The 17,476-nt window shown below is 37.5% G+C and overlaps 1 protein-coding gene across 6 annotated transcripts; it reads left to right on the top strand.

The window, feature by feature from the left end:
* The first annotated feature begins 6,279 nt into the window (after positions 1–6,279).
* Positions 6,280–16,964, top strand: LOC110457771 (vacuolar protein sorting-associated protein 54-like). 6 transcript variants are annotated; one of them, XM_021509161.1, is made up of 11 exons: positions 6,280–6,306; positions 6,626–6,738; positions 7,622–7,902; positions 9,048–9,126; positions 9,746–9,780; positions 10,523–10,669; positions 11,806–11,948; positions 13,058–13,154; positions 14,848–14,913; positions 15,712–15,743; positions 16,448–16,964. In XM_021509161.1, the coding sequence occupies exons 1-11, from the start codon at positions 6,287–6,289 to the stop codon at positions 16,458–16,460; spliced, it is 1,026 nt and encodes a 341-aa protein (XP_021364836.1). In that variant the 5' UTR covers positions 6,280–6,286; the 3' UTR covers positions 16,461–16,964. The 6 variants fall into 6 exon arrangements, 4 of the variants coding, with proteins under 4 accessions (XP_021364836.1, XP_021364835.1, XP_021364834.1 ...); XM_021509160.1 differs by lacking the exon at positions 6,280–6,306 and having other exon boundaries at positions 6,313–6,738; positions 16,457–16,964; XM_021509159.1 differs by lacking the exon at positions 6,280–6,306 and having other exon boundaries at positions 6,313–6,738.
* Positions 16,965–17,476: the final 512 nt, after the last annotated feature.

The following is a 17,476-nucleotide window of genomic DNA, read 5'->3' as shown; positions in this document are numbered from 1 at the left end:
AATTTGTTGACAGTGACTTACGGAAGATGTGTTTGTTGAAAGCGACAAACGGACGATGTGTAAACAGTGACAAACGGAAGATGTGCTGATACTGACAGACGAACGGTGTGTAAACAGTGTGATAATGACAGACGGACGATGTGTAAGCAGGTGCTGTCAGACGATGTGTTGACAGTGACAGACGGACGATGTGTAGACAGTGTCTGACTGACGATGTGTTAACAATGACCTTTGGACGATGTGTAGACAGTGACTGTCGGATGATGTGTTGACAATGACAGACAATGAGTAGACAGTGACTACGATGTGTAGAAAATGACAAACGAACGGTGTGTAGACAGTAACAGACATACGATATGTTAGATTGACTGATGGACGATGTATTGACAGTTAATGTTGGGTGATGGCAAGACATTGACCTTCCGACGATGTGTAGTTAGCGACCGCCACACAATGTACATAGCTTGACTCATACATTGGCGGTTTGTAGACCGTGACAGACGGACGAGGTGTTGACTGTGACTGACAGGCGATGAGCTGACAGTGACAAACAGACGATGTCTTGACAGTGACTGTCGGATGATGTGTTGACAGTGACAGACGGACAATGTTGAGACAGTGAATGCGACAGCGATGGCAAGACATTGACCTTCGGACGATGTGTAGCTAGGACTGCCACACAATGTACATAGCTTGACTCATACATTGGCTATTTGTGGACCGTGACAGACAGACGATGTGTTGACAGTGACTGACAGGCGATGAGTTGACAGTGACGAACGGACGATGTCTTGACAGTGACTGTCGGTTGATGCGTTAACAGTGACAAACGGACGATGTAAAGACAGTGACTGTCGGGCGATGTGAAGTTAGCTACTGCTACACAATGTGCAGACATTGACTGACGGACGATGTGCAGACAGTGACTGTCCGGCTTATGTTGACAGTGACAGACAAACAATGAGTAGACAGTGTCTGACGGACGATGTTGAGACGGTGATTGACGGACGATATGTTGGTAGTTACAGACGGAAGGTGTGTTGAGAGTAACTTACAGACAATGAGTTGACAGCGTCAGACGGACTATATGTTGACAGTGACAGACGGATAAAATGAAGACAGTGCCTGTCGGATGATGTGTTGACAGTTTCTGTCGGACAATGTTGAGACAATGACTGGCGATCGATGTTTAGACGGTGACTTACAAACGATTTGTTGACATTTACTGACTTACGATGTGTAGACAATGACAAACGGACGGTGTACATGTATAGACAGTAACAGACAGCCGTTATGTTAAGATTGACTGATGGACGATGTATTTACCGTTAATGTTGGGTGATGGGATGACATTGACTTTCGGACGATGTGTGATTAACGACTACCACACAATGCACATATATTGACTCAGGGGCGATTTGTAATCCGTAACAGACGGACGATGTGTTGACAGTAACTGACGGACGATGAGAAAACAGTGGCGTTTGAACGATGTTTAGACAGTCAAAGACAGACGATGAGCTGGAAGTTACAGACACCAGATGTTTAGACAGTGACTGACGAACAATGTGTTGAGAGTAACTGTAAGACATTGAGTTGACAGTGACAGACGGGCGATGAGTTGACAGTGACTGTCGGATAAGGTGCTGACAACTTGACAGCGACAGACGGACAATGTGTATCGACAGATGAGACAATGACTTGCGGTCGACGTTTAGACAGTGACTGTCGGGCGTATGTTGAGACAGTGTCTGTCGGACGATGTTTGAAACAGTGACTGACGGATGTTTAGACAGTGACAGGCTGACAATGAGTAGACAGTGACTTTCGAACGTTGTTTTGACTGTGACTGATGGACCATATGTTGACAATAGCTGTCGCACGATGTGTTGACAGTTACAGACGGACAATGTGTTGAGAATAACTTTCAGACAATGAGTTGACAGTGTCAGACAGACGATATGTTGAAAGTGACAGACGGACAAAATGAAGACAGTGACTGTCGGATAATGTGTTGACAATTTGACATTGACAGACGGACCATATGTATCTACAATGACTGACGGGCGATGCTGAGACAGCGACTGACAGACGATGTATAAAACAGTGACGGACGGACGATGTATAGACAGTAACTTTCGGACGATTTGTTGACGGTGACTGACGGACAATGAGTATACAGTGGATGTCGGAAGATGTGTTGATCGTGACAGACTGAAGATGTGTTGAGAGTAACTTACAGACAATGAGCTGACAGTGACTGTCGGATGATGTGTTTTAGTGACAGGCAGACGATATGTTGACAGTAACTATCGGGAGATGTTAGACATTGACTTTCGGACGATGTGTTGAGAATGACTGAAAGGCGGAGTGTAGACATTTATTTTCGGACGATTTGTTGACGGTGATTGACGGACGATGAGTAAACAGTGGCATTTGAACGATGAGCTGGAAGTGACAGGCACCAGATGTTTGTTAAACAGTGACAGACGGACGATAAATAGACACTAACAAACGGAAAAGGAGTAGATAGAGACTAGACAGTGACAGGCGGACAATGAGTGGACAGTGACTTTCGAACGTTGTCTTGAATGTGACTGACAGACGATAAGTTAAGTGATTGACGGATGGTTTGTTAACTTGGACTGACGGACGATGTGGTGACAGTGACTGACATATGATTTTTTAACAGTGAACAGTTACCACAGAACGATATGTTGTCAATCACAAATGGACGATGTCTTAAAGTGACAGGCGGACAATGTGTGCACAATGACTCACCGACAGTGACTGTCGAAGAATGGTAAGACAGTGACAGACGGACGATGTGTTGAGAGTGACAGACGGACGATGTGTTGAGAGTGATAGACGGAATATGTGTATACATTGACTGACGGACAATGTGTTGTGAGTGACAGACGGACGATGCGCTGAAGTGACAGTCGGAAGATGTGTAGACATTGACTGACGGACAATGTGTTGAGAGTGACAGACGGACGATGTATAAACAGTGACAAACGGATTATGTGCTGATAGTGACAGACGGACGATGTGTTGAGAATAACTTACAAACAATTTGTAGACGTACGTGACAACCGGACAATGTGTAAACACTGACTTTCGGATGATGTGTTGACATTGACTTACGAACGTTATGTAAAACGGTTAATTAAACGTATAGAGGCGGGTTATATTCCGGAGCTTCCTTTTTTCACTTACTTTCTATTGGCTAAATCCAAGTGTCTGTGGTTATACTTATGTAACTTCCTTACTGGCAAATAAATGTGTCACATGGCTCACTCACTGCCTGAAACACACGTAAATTGTTTATATCTAGGTCAGATACATCTTTCTTATACTAATATTAATTATTTTCATAGCACTAAATAACATTTAACTACACTGGTTTCAATTTTTTTTTATTTTTTATTTTAAGCTAAAAAGTTAAACTCGGGAGTGGGGGTGGGGTGGGGGTTATACCCCTTTTGTACTTTTTTTACAATGTTGCATTCGCTCTGCATGACATGATATATTGGCCCATACACGCAGGGTTGATTTATTCAATAAAATAAAAATTGGTGTGTATTGCTAAATCACTTAAACGATCACTCACCATTGTCTATCGTCTAAGCACTACTGCAGTCTTTCAATTTTCACTCCCTTGAATCCATGAGAATCTCCGACAACATACATATTAAAAAGGATATTGACGGGATACAAACCTTGTGTAACCGCACGGAAACAGTTTACAGATTACATTTACAAACAACAAATATGAATAAAATATCTTTATCGATTTGACACCCTGCAATAAAATACAAAATAACTTCCGCTATGTTGGTTTGCAACGGAGTGTGTGGAGCCATTGCTCTTTGACATATGTCGACAACGTTGAAATACTCGGACGAGATAATACCCATGATGAGAGTGAAACTGTTCCAATACAGTCTGGTCACAAAACAAGCATCCCTATTGTAGCAGACGACCGTCATTGGAGTGGAGACCAAATGTAATCGGACATGTTGGATATTGACGGGATAAAAATCGTGTGAAACCGCACGGAAACAGTTCAATGAAGAAAATCTTTATTGGTTTGACGCCCTGCGATAAAGTGAAATACATTTCCTGTTGTCAATTTACACGATGTTGGTTTCAAACGAAGTGTGTAAAGTGTTTGAGCTAAACTTACAGATGTCGAGAACCGTTCTGTCATCAATGAAGTCAGTGGAACACTGAAGAGATAATACATCAGCTGAGAGTGGAACCAGAACTGTTCCAGTAAAGTCTGTTCACAAGACGCGCATCCCTATTGTAGCAGACGACCGCCATTGGAGTGGAGACCCAATGTAATCGGACATGTTGGATATTGACGGGATACAAATCTTGTGAAACCGCAGGGAAACAGTTTGGTCCCAAATAAGAGCATACATTCAAGAAAAATAAATACTAAATTTATTCACGGACATTTATATCTAATATACTTCCGGAAACTATTCAAGCAGATGTGTATAGATTTGATGTTCCAAGGGTGAAATCAAAAAACATCTATTTATGTCAATTTACTCCATGCTCGTTTCAAACAGAAACGCTTCTGAAAATGAGTCGACAGCGCTGTTTAAATTTCAATTACATAAATAAAATGCAGACCCATGAAACAAACTTAAATAGTGGAACTCGGACAAGACAGTACATATCGTGAGATCTGAACTGTTCCAGTACAGTCTGGTCACAAGACGCGCATCCCTATTGTAGCAGACGACCGCCATTGGAGTGGAACCCCAATGTAATCGGAGATGTTGGATATTGACGGGATACAAATCTTGTGAAACCGCACGGAAACAGTTTAAAGTGTATATATGCATGTATACGATACCGCATGCTGAATGTTTCTCTTTTGGTATGATTCCCTTAGGTTAGCCGGTTTTCTTCTAAATTTACCTTTGAAAATGTATTACTCAAAACCGTTCTGAAATTAAAAACAAAGAGCTGATATCTATCCATGATATTGTTGGGAATTTTTTTACGAACGATTTGGAGAAAACCTTGGTTAAGATTTTTCCTATGCTATACCTTTTATTCCTCTTCTTACACTATATATTGTTGTTTTTTCTTCTTTCAAATTTCAACTGTTCCAATCTTTTCAAAATGTCTGCCTTCCTTCCCGACAAGTCATATGTATGCGCATGCTCTAGATTGTAATCAGATTTGAGAGAAACTGATTAGCTGTGAAAAATGGCGCCACCTTGATTGATTGAAAGATACACTTCAGTGGGCGGGTATAAAATTGTGAATGTTTTTGATTGAACTAAGCTTGAAAGTACACTTGCATTTTGATCTTTATTTCTATTTTCCGCAAGAATTTTATTAACACATAACGTAAAATCCTTAGACTTTATATTTTGTTGTCGCTGTGTAGCTGGGACAATCGGGAAATCGCATGGATATTTTGTTTTTCCCATAGACTTAAGTTGGTTTCACTAATCCGGAACTTTCGAAATGCAAAAAAAGTACGAGTTGTCCCTTATAAATAGCTTTGCGCTCGGAGCTCCATCATCTATATAGATTTCATGGCTTTTACTACATCGATTTTGTTTTTCTTATTGATAAACATATCCAGAATTGTACTTGCAAATACAGCACAATGTAATTATTTAAACAATAACTGGTTGTCTGGAGGTAATTATTGTTGATATAATTACCAGTGGCCTCTGGCAAATCCCATAAAAACCCGCTAACAAATTTTGAAATATACTTTTGGAAACTGCACGAACTCTTTTGTCTGAATGGTCTTAGTCACACGAAATGATATTTCAAAATAATGCATTAAAAATAAACGGCAACGTTTTCATTAATCTAATATAGAATTATAACCCTTCACATCGTTCCCGTTTACTGATATGTCGGCTCGCGTTGACATATCAATAAACGGGAGCGATGTGAAGATATGATTTTAATTAGTTTGCGTTTTCATTCGTGTGATTATTAGTATGAAACTTCAGTGTACCCATGACATTATTTTAAAATGTGAAAACCATGATGACCGTTTAACGGGAGGTAACTCGTGGGTGTTAACACAATTATGCTTTAAAGTTTATTTTGAAGGAAGAAAAGAAGAACAGAATATATTCATTAATTCTATCATAACTGGATGCTCTTATCATCAGTATGTAGCAGTTTAAAACTAATCACGACCAGTCGTCTTACTTAATATATCCGGAACATTTTGCCAGTCAGCGGAACCCTTAGCCGTCAAATTATACAAACCGGAAGTACGTAGAAATGTATTATGGCGACAGATGAAAAGGGGTACAAACTTCATTTCGGAGATAGCAGTGATACTTTACTAGTCATACAATTTTATCAATGCTTATTAGCAACACAGATCCCCTACAGCATTCATAAACTTTTGAATTAACAGTAGAAGCAGCAATGTAATCGTATCTAAAGCCGTTATGGCCACCATAAATTATGCGATCTCAAATCCGAACATAACCGGTGAGGGACACGGGGCCAGGCCACGGAGAAAGTGTTTATTGTGTCAACTTCCTTTCAAATCAGCTGCGGATTTCACGAGTCATTTAAGAGATTTTCACTGTTCAAAAGAGGGTGGTTCTTTTGTTTGCAGGTATGGACTGAATAATGTATGTCCCTCCCTGCCGTTAGAGGGGGTGAGTGACATGGACTATGAAAACCACATAGCTAGGGACCATGTCCTTTCCCATCAACAACGTGGTATAGGTACGTAACAAATCAGATAACCGAAGTCAACATCATGTAGCTGTTGGTTGTGTAATTCTCATACCCGACAAGTTAGTAGTAAAACATAACCCACGTTATGTTAGAAATCTTAGACATTCCACAATTTCTTCTTCCAATAATTTGCATACCACTTCTGGTGTATTATATACATATAATATACACATGGTATGGACTTTGAGGGTCAAATCGAAAATTACACCTGTTCATTTTCCTTGTCGTGTTGCACATGTATTAAGTCAGAGAGACGTATTGAAGTAATCTTGCTCCATATCAAAGGCCAAAGACATTTGCTACATTGTATATGCAAGGCTGTCATTAGTACCTTATCATGAACTTATTCCTCAAAATAGCAGTAGAATCAACATCAAAAAAAAATTCCGGAATGTTTAATGAGGAATTAACAGCCATGAGGGATATCAGGGGAAATCCTTAAATTTGAGAGCAGTGGATCATTTCAGCAATTTTCAGTCAATATCAAAAGTAAGAGGAGCCATTCTATGTAAAATTAAAAAGAAAATTGGAACATGGAGGGGTCAATTTCAGTTTTGAGGGGTCAATGGCCCCCTCTAGGATTATCCCTGGGATATTGATAATTGGATTCCTTGCATTTGTATATACGTACATCTTTCCAAAAATGAGCGTTTGAAAAACGTTGAATAGTATTCCAGTCTATTGCTAGTAAAATTTGATGTTTACAATCCTATGTTAAGCCATTTGTAGTTATAGAAATTGTATCTTAATGAGTAAAATTTAGCTATAACATTCAAGCATTAAGTATGAGAAATGTACATGTATACTATAAAAGATACATTATATATCTTTATCTGATGTTTTAAAAATTATTCTTTATTTTCTACTGCAGGTCAAAAGGACAGTGCTGGAGTGATGGCATTACATGTGTCTGATAATCACAAAAAAGAGGAACCAAGTGTGGTCCAAGATCAACACAAATGGACAATATACAAATCTTCTGTGAACCTTCCAGCGGCACTTAATGATCCTCTGCGTTCAAAGCGGGAATATGACTTTTTCACAAAAACTTGGGGTCAAGATTTTTATGAAAGAACAGAGGTTCCACCTTCGCCATATTTGGTTCACATTTCAAGAGAGCATTTTCAGAAGTATAGACATAGAGTATCAAAGGTGAGTAACAATCTCCAGTCCTATTATCAACGGTGAGTAACAACCTCCAGTCCTATTATCAAAGGTGAGTAGCAACCTCCAGTCCTATTATCAACGGTGAGTTACAATCTCTAGTCCTATTATCAAAGGTGAGTAGCAACCTCCAGTCCTATTATCAAAGGTGAGTGACAACCTCCAGTCCTATCATCAACGGTGAGTAACAATCTCCAGTCCTATTATCAAAGGTGAGTAGCAACCTCCAGTCCTATTATCAAAGGTGAGTAACAACCTCCAGTCCTGGTATCAACGGTGAGTAGCAACCTAGCTCCAGTCCTATTATCAAAGGTGAGTAACAACCTCCAGTCCTATTATCAAAGGTGAGTAGCAACCTCCAATCCTATTATCAAAGGTGAGTAGCAACCTCCAGTCCTATTATCAAAGATGAGTAACAACCTCCAGCCCTATTTATTGGGTAATTACTGTCGCTGCACTAGCTGACTCACTTAAGTTTATAACTCTAAAGTCGAACTTGATGATTGCCGAACTAACTTAGCAAAAAGATACATAGACAAAACTGCTGTCAAATATACAATATTAATTCCAAGAATTTTGAATTTGAAGAGTAACAGTGTGCTTCTTCATCAGATGTGCTAGCAAACTGATTATATGTGTCAATCTGCATCAATATATTCAGACTTTTCTTTGGGAAGATAATCTAAAATAACTTAGAAGTGACAGTTTGTCGAACATTTACAGAGGCAGTAAAAAAGGCTTACTTTGACTGTTAAATCTTGCTTATAAGGCATCCTAGTGTCTGTGTCCTGTGTCAAGTAAACGGGTCGCATTAACATCACACTGACAACTTTTGCTTTGATGGTGATCTTATTTGTTAGCTCTATGATGTGGTGTGATTCATATTTGGCACACTGTATCTATAACCAAATGTCAAAGGTACCATCACCCGTGTGTGCGTTCTGTCCATCTTTGTATGTGTAGGTCCCTTAATGGCTGCAACGATACATTAACGTGATGATACGATATACATCACCATACATAAAGTAACAGCAGAAGCAAATCGAAAAGATATGTTGCAAACTTTTATTAATGGCAATATTACAACAGGAAATTGAGTCAAGGATCTGAATTCGGATCACTTTATTTTACAGAGATACAAGAAGCATGTCCATAAATATACTCAGTTCCTTCAAGAGTCTCCTGGTGGGGAAACCTTCTTACAGCAGCTTGGTAAGTCAACACAACAGCCAGAACACAGTTACTTATCAATCTGATTAAAATACATGTCTTTATTACATTTTTACCAGTGAAATATCGAAAATTACTTACCCGGTATTCTAGAAAAGTGATAATTTACTAATGAAAGAATATTGCTTTTACTGATTTGACCAATCAAGACACTGATTACAAACTACCATGAGAAAAATTATAAGTGGTCCATATGGTCATAGCCTGGTTAGCTTAATGATGTGCAGGCCTCAAGAAAATCCGTCTGAGACATAAGTTCATTTTACTGCCAAGAATAATCAGATCCATTACCTGCCATGGTAATGAAGACACTATTAGATATCCTCTATATATTCATCTGTAATATACATTGTCAATTAACAAATCTATGTATTTGCTTTAATAGTTTTGTAGATATATCTGAAGAAACTCGTGCCTTCCGTTATTAATAGATCATCATAATGCTACTGTACAGAGTTGTACTGTGTTTTAGTTAGTATTGTTTGTTACACAAAAAGTATGCATGTTTTGTTTTATAACGAAGATCTCGATTTTAACTTCATTGGTGTCCTGTGCATGCAAACAAATACATTTAATAAATATTTTTTATATTTTTTTTTAGAAAAGAACAGAGCTGAGTTACAACAGATACCCAAAGTAAGTTATTTGCACATACACATTGAGTGTCAGGGATATTCTTTTACTTTCACTGCAAAGAAACTGCTTGCAGAATTCAAATCTGTACTTTGATTGCTAAGTATTTTAAAGAAAACCAAAGTGGTGTATTGCACTAAAGCACATACTGTTTAATAACTATGTAAAGTGAGGGTTGATTTTTTGCTATATTGAAAGACATAAAACCAACAGGGAATTCTGAAATCCTCCAAACTATTAACCATTTGAAAACCATACTTAAATATCATTTGTAGAAAGTAGTTTGGTGCAGACTTAACTCTCTGCATATCCAAATTGACTTTGATTTGATATTGCCAACTCGTACATATTTTACACCTTTGTGTACATACGCTTCACTGGTCATTTGTCCTATGAAGGTGGTAGGGTACGTATCGTACTAGTCATCTAAACGTCACATAAAAACACTTACTGGTTGTGATACATAACTTTTCTAAAAAAAACTCTCCGCAACTTTTTTTCAAAAGTTTAATTCCACAATTCCATTAAAGCAGTATATGGTAATTATACTTATTTGTCTGGTGTTTTGAAGGTTTGTGGGATTTACAGAAATCAGAAAAGACCGATTACATATATAATGATATTAAATGTTACAATATAAGTCATGGCTAGCAAGACAAAAGTACAAAGGTTGATTATAGTAGGAATAGATATTACTTTGCTGTCATTCATGGATTGATACTGTGTTTTGTCATTATCCTTCCAGCTCTTCCTTTTACCAAACTTTGAACTGGGAAATAGTGATACTTTCAATGCTGTGTTTCCATGGCAACAGATTGAGTCAAAAAATCATTCCAAGCCTTCTGGTCCTACATCTTCTGGACCGCAGTCGTCAAAGCTCCTCCAGGAAAAGGTGAGTGAGGAATGTCTGTCTGACCGAAAGGGAATCAAAGCTATTGTTATAATTCACAACAACGATACGTTGAATTGTCTCCTAATCTAATGTAATTGCTAGCTGTGTACCAAAGTTAATAAAAAATGATAAAATGGAACAACAGAAAAAATATTTGCAGCTATGAGAGTATGACAAACATAATCCATTCAGAATTATAGAACTGTTGCTATAAGTAGAAGGCAAACCGATGAATTAAATCTGACACAGTTTGAAACATGAAAGGGCGTTGTTATCTATCCTTTCAATGACAAACTTGTTTACCTCAAATCATTACTGGAATCTGTATACCACAGTTTAACTTCCGCCTTTTTTGTCCTGGAGATTTGAGGGAAAATTTATCATGACAGTTAATACTACTACACTGCATACTCAATACAGTAATTGCATGTGAAGGGTGAAACTCGCACTGGGAGAATACAGATGTTACCAGTGAAGGGCGAACTGGGAAGGAGTTTCCCGGTACATAGTATTAACCTAAGTGATATTTTGGTCAGTTCTGGTACATGTATGTTGATGAATTTCATGCCTTGGACAGCATAATTATCTTAAATTGTTTTCATGGTGCCATACACTTCCAGATAAAAGGATTCTATTGTAACCTTAACGCCAAGTAAAATAATTGGTACTTAACACGCATTTACCTGTATGTTAATTACCCTGGAACAGAACAATTGTCCAGTATGTTGAAAAATCAGATTTATTGTGATATTTTCCTTACACATTTAAGTGTTATCAAAGGAACCCTTCATAATACATAATGTATTCCTAATTTTTGTTTGTCACAGTTTAACTAAATTGCCTGTTTTGCCCTCTGTAATAGCTGCAGATTTATCAGGGCTATATAAAGGACAAATTGACCATTGGGCAAATAGAGGTTTTGTGCCTGTGTAAAAGGCAAGTTTTTGATTGGGGAAATGTTTCCATATAGGATTAGCTTATTGTATTTACCCGTCGGAGCATGTCCAAAATTATACAATTTATGTATCATAAAATTCATAATTGTGCAGTTGACATACACACTTATTTCTTTCATAGAGTGCTCCATTTTGAGATGTTTGAATTGAATTATATAATGTCTCCTTTTTCTATTTCAGTTGAGTCATTACTTAGATATAGTAGAGGTGCACATAGCCAAGCAAATATCGACCAAGTCCGACGCGTTTTTCCAGGCAATGTCTCGTCAAGACAAACTCCAGGAGAACATGCTACAGACATGCCAGACAATTAAACGACTGAGGTATGTATAGGCAGGCCCAGACAATTAAATGACTGAGGTATATACAGGCAAGCCCAGACAATTAAACGACTGAGGTATGTATAGGCAAGCCCAGGCAATTAAACGACTGAGGTATGCATAGGCAAGCCCAGACAATTAAACGACTGAGGTATGTATAGGCAAGCCTCTTATATTTTCAAATAATCTGCCATCAATATAATATCTAAAAATACATTCTGTTTGTACAAAAGAATTTGATATTTCCTTATCTCTGCTAAAATAATATTATTTGCATCTCTGCTTAAAGGGTCAGAATGAAAACATGCTACATACTTGGATGCACAATATTAGGGGGCAGTTACCATATCTGTAAATTTCTGTTGAAATTGGCCACATAGTTTTGGTTACTTTAGAAGGAGTTGTCTGGACAAACTTTTTCTACGGCAGACAGATGGACAGACAAGCTGATTCCAGTATACCCCCCCCCCCTTCACCCTTACTTCGTTGCGGGGGTATAATAAACTACGTAAATGAACTTTTTTTGATAATCATTGGAGCTCGTGGTTTGAATGAAATCAATGTTATAAACATCAAATCAGTGATACACTGACTTCCATACAGAATTTCACATTGATAGTTGGTACATCCTCAGTAGAAAGGAAATAAGAAATGACAATATTGACCTGGGTGGCTATTATTAGAGGTTATGATATGACTTTTTCCATATTATATGGAAGTGTTCATATGGTACAAATATGACAACATATGATAAAAACGTAGATATGCTATCGTATACTGCTCTATAATTATTATGAAGTCATAGTCTGACTCAATTTTTTTTTTATCTGTGACCTGTTTGTTTTACTCACTGTCTGATGATTGAGGTATGATCTTTCCGAAAAGTGTTGAACTGTAAACTAAATGGAAATGACGTGTGCCGGGCAGATATGACACATGCTGGGTGGTTACGACTGGTGCGGGATATGGCCTATGAACAGCTAGTAGTATCACACATGCAAAACAACCACATATCACATACAAATATATGATGAAATGTTTTATGTCTATTCTGGTTGTTTGCCTGTATAGATCAGTTAACATCCTACCATCATGTTTTTTTTTCTATACAGGGAGAGAGTGAAAACCATTCATGAATATCTGGCCAAAGGATCTCTGAAGATAATCAAATTGTATCGCACAAGAGCTAATTATGCACAACTATACAAAGTAGACTTTCTGAATATAAACCTTTAATTTATAAAGATTATAATACATGGTTGTAAAATAAAATATGTACAGTTTATCACCTACCTGGCATTTTCTGTAAGGTAACAATTAGAGTCATACCTGGTATTTTTTTGTAAGGTAGCAATCAGTGTCAAACCTGGTATTTTCTGTAAGGTCAAAATCAGTGTCATACCTGGTATTTTCTGTAAGGTAACAATCAGCGTCATACCTTGTATTTTCTGTTTTCTGTAAGGTACCAATTAGTGTTATACCTAGTATTTTCTGTAAGGTAACAATCAGCGTCATACCTTGTATTTTCTGTTTTCTGTAAGGTAACAATCGGGGGCATACCTAGTATTTTCTGTATGGTAGCAATCAGTGTCATACCTGGAATTTTCTGTAAGGTAACAATCGGGGGCATACCTAGTATTTTCTGTATGGTAGCAATCAGTGTCATACCTGGTATGTTCTGTAAGGTAACAATCAGCGTCATACCTTGTATTTTCTGTTTTCTGTAAGGTAACAATCAGTGTCATACCTGGTATTTTCTGTTAAGTAACAAAATCGGTGTCATACCTGGTATTTTCTGTTAGGTAACAATTAGTGTCATACCTGGTATTTTCTGTAAGGTAACAATCAGTGTCATACCTGGTATTTTCTGTTAGGTAACAATCAGTGCCATACCTGGTATTTTCTGTTAGGTAACAATCAGTGTCATACCTAGTATTTTCTGTAAGGTCACAATCAGTGTCATACCTGGTATTTTCTGTAAGGTAACAATCAGTGTCATACCTGGTATTTTCTGTAAAGTAACAATCAGTGTCATACCTAGTATTTTTTGTAAGGTAACAATCAGCGACATACCTGGTATTTTCTGTAATATAACAATCGGTGTCATACCTGGTATTTTCTGTTAGGTAACAATCATTGTCATACCTGGTATTTTCTGTTAGGTAACAATCGGTGTCATACCTGGTATTTTCAGTAAGGTCACAATCAGTGTCATACCTGGTATTTTCTGTAAGGTAACAATCGATGTCATACCTGGTATTTTCTGTAAGGTAACAATCGGTGTTATACCTGGTATTTTCTGTAAGGTAACAATCAGTGTCATACCTGGTATTTTCTGTATGGTAACAATTTAATTGCTCTTTTGTACTTTAAATAGTGCTCTAAATTATCATTGTGCTTACTGAAGTTTATGTATATGGTTCCTCTGATGGATGTATTGTGGATATCTCAGTTCACCAATTTCCAAACTCTGTACGTATGTGTGTACATTTAGCTTTCCTCCTAAATGCTGAATGTTTAAAAAAAAGTGATCAGCAATTTCTTTTTTGACTGCAAAACGTAGACTTGATTCATTGATACAGTGATTCTACTTAAACAAGGAATCGTCTCAGTACTGCCGGCAGTATGTACTCATGATGGACCTTCACTGTATAAGGCCAATCAGAGCAAGTACACAGAAATCATAACTACCATTTTTATCACAGGGTAGTTTCATTAAAGAACACAACATTAGACTTGCTTATTTGGATGCTACAAAGTGAAAGTTTAATGTGCTTCTGATGGCTGAAAAATTGTATGAGCCACCAGTGTCTGTCATCAGAGTCACAGAATCATGACTGGTAGTGGTTGACTTTAGATATTCCATGTTAACAGAAGTTGTGCTTGGTTATGTGTTTTACAGGGCAACTGCTCGCCGCTAATCAAGAAAGGATCAATGGTCTCAAAAAAAAGCTGCCGCCGTCATAGAGTAAGTCTAGTCCCTTTAAAGCCGTCATAGAGTAAGTCTAGTCCGTTTACAGCCGTCATAGAGCAAGTCTAGTGCCTTTACAGCTGTCATAGAGTAAGAAAGTCCCTTTACAGCCGTAATAGAATAAGTAAAGTCCCTTTCCAGCCCTCATAGAGTAAGTATAGTCCCTTTACAGCCGTCATAGAGCAAGTCTAGTAACTTTACAGCCATCGTCAGAGAAAGTCTAGTGCCTTTACGGCTGTCATAGATTAAGTCTTGTACAGTGCTTTCTGTAAACTCTATATAGAGTAAGTCTAGTCCCTTACCAGCCATTACATTCCATCTCCTGTATAGTGCTGTCTGTTAACTGTTAATAGGTCACCTACTGCCCTTCACTCTTGCTTTCTACAAACTCATAACTCATTCACCCCTGAAATTTCATAATGAACCATTCTAACCTTTGAATTGGAAGGGTTCAAATGTGTCTTCATGGGTGAATGAGTTAATAGGGAAAGTTTGGAGCAGTTGAACACAAAGTGTTACATATTTCTTGTTAAACTGAATTAATAAGCATAAAGTTCAGATTAGAATCATGTGCATGTTCAGACTTCTTTCAAATTCATTCACGTTGAAGATTTTGATACCACAAAAAGTACCAATCCCAGATCTGTTGGTCAGTTTTTAACAACATTGTATATAGGTATGCAGTATATATTTTTGTGTGAAATGTTAGAGCTATTTCAGATAGGTTTTAAAGTTGAAGCTCTTGTTATCATCTGGAGGAACACATAGCTAATACATTGTTGTTTTTCTTTTCAGAGAAAAATTAGATATACTTATAGACGACGAAGGTAAGTTTAATGGTGTTGATAAGCTTTGAATCAAAACTTCCATGGCATGATCAGTATTCTCGGTGAAAATTAACATTTTTCTCTTCTACAAGAAATATATTGACTCTGCTACAGGGATTAAAGATTACAGATGTTTCAATACACTGTCATTGTGGTAATGAGATGTTTCAGTTCTGGTTTAAAACATTTGGACCTCTCCAAAAATTGTTCTAATATCTTATTTTATAAGATTTTCAGCTTTATGAACAACGTTTAAACATTGTATTTGTTTGCATTTTGTGTCATGCGTGTTGCTGATTTCATATTCTAGGATTCTCAAGCTTTGTTTTTTCTTTACCAAAAAGTACCAACACATTTCATTCTTAGTACCGAAACCATAGCATACCGAATCATCTAGAATTTGGGATTCATTCTCCGGAATCCTTGATAACCAGACTGGCAGCTTATCCACTCTGCCACTGGTTTTGACCGGAGTTATTTTGATACTGTTTTGCAACATTACTGAGAACAATTTTGATGTCCTGATTACCTGAAATGGCTTGCAAGCTATAAATATTTTAGTTTACACTTGTCTGATTAGGTGGGTTAAAAATCAGTGATCTGTCAATTAGCATTACACAGGTGTTATCAACAACAAAATTAGGTTTTATCATGCAATCCTTCTTACATTTTGTATTATGTTTTCAATACTTTCGTTGTTTCGGAATCAAAAGATGAAGATGAGGAGAACGATAGCAAGGAAATGGCAGCCTTCCCTGGCTACGACAAGTGGGCTTGACAAAACCCATCGACGCAAGATCATGAGCTTCTTGACAGATAATGGCTGCATAGGTGTAACCTGATGACCTTGTGATTTCAACAGGGACTAAATATCACGAGTCAAGTGGGCTCTAAGCTATAGACCTTCACAGAGTGCAGACTCTTCTTTATTTACATGATGAGTGCTGCAGGGTAAAGCTGGGAATTGATGAGGTCCAATCTAGGAGGTTTCTGTGACTGATGGAGAATCCAAGACACATGGTCCAAGTCAGCGAAATAGCTACAAGATAAACAGCTCAGTGGCATTGGCAAGAGAAAGTTGTATTCTGCTTGTAAAATGAAACGGCTGTGCCAAGTAACCATTCTACAGAAGTACTTGTAGCAGGAAGTGATCAAGGGAGAATAGTGTTAGCCTTAAACATTTTGCAGCAGAGCAGTAAGACATACATCACTCTTTCATGTGTTAAGTGTTGGTATTGAATTCCTTACCAGACATATCTCAGGTGGCCATAACATGTTATACACAATGTCTGTGGCCAGACCAAATCCTGTAGATGACAGATGGTTACTTTATACCACTAAACAATGCTTAGTCATTCCCATTCCCGTACTTGTTTCACAGCCTCAGTCTTATTATGCATGCTACTGCAGGTTGTCTGGGTGAAATTAAGGGATACATTGTTTAAATTTTCCCATAACATTTTTGCTGTAAATGAAATAAAATATCAAGAGATTGTGGGTGATAGACTTAGACAGTAAATTATACTTTTAATGAATTTTTCAAAGTGGACACAGTTCAACTATAGATTTAATATTTATTACTTAGAAAGAGTTTGTTTTTGTGTATTAATTTGTTCTAATTCTTCAAAAAATATCTGTATAAAGTCATTTGACATCACTTATTTTTTTTATTTGTGTTCATATATGTTTGGGTTTCAAAGTAATTTTATTTCCACTAAAGAAAGTGCTGCGAG

The sequence above is a fragment of the Mizuhopecten yessoensis genome, unplaced genomic scaffold (genome assembly GCF_002113885.1).
Source record: "Mizuhopecten yessoensis strain PY_sf001 unplaced genomic scaffold, ASM211388v2 scaffold9309, whole genome shotgun sequence".
NCBI classification, from domain to species: Eukaryota; Metazoa; Mollusca; class Bivalvia; order Pectinida; family Pectinidae; genus Mizuhopecten; species Mizuhopecten yessoensis.
Note: the sequence above shows the minus strand (reverse complement) of the source record. Positions and strands in the feature narration are given on the sequence as shown.

What these genes read in the sequence shown, in the direction of transcription:
- LOC110457771 (XM_021509159.1), top strand. Translation starts at nt 6,453, where the DNA reads ATGGCCACCATAAATTATGCGATCTCAAATCCGAACATAACCGGTGAG. An exon ending in CAAAGCTCCTCCAGGAAAAG is followed by an intron (nt 10,670 to 11,805) that starts GTGAGTGAGGAA and finishes TTTCTATTTCAG; the next exon opens with TTGAGTCATTACTTAGATAT. An exon ending in ATTATGCACAACTATACAAA is followed by an intron (nt 13,155 to 14,847) that starts GTAGACTTTCTG and finishes TGTGTTTTACAG; the next exon opens with GGCAACTGCTCGCCGCTAAT.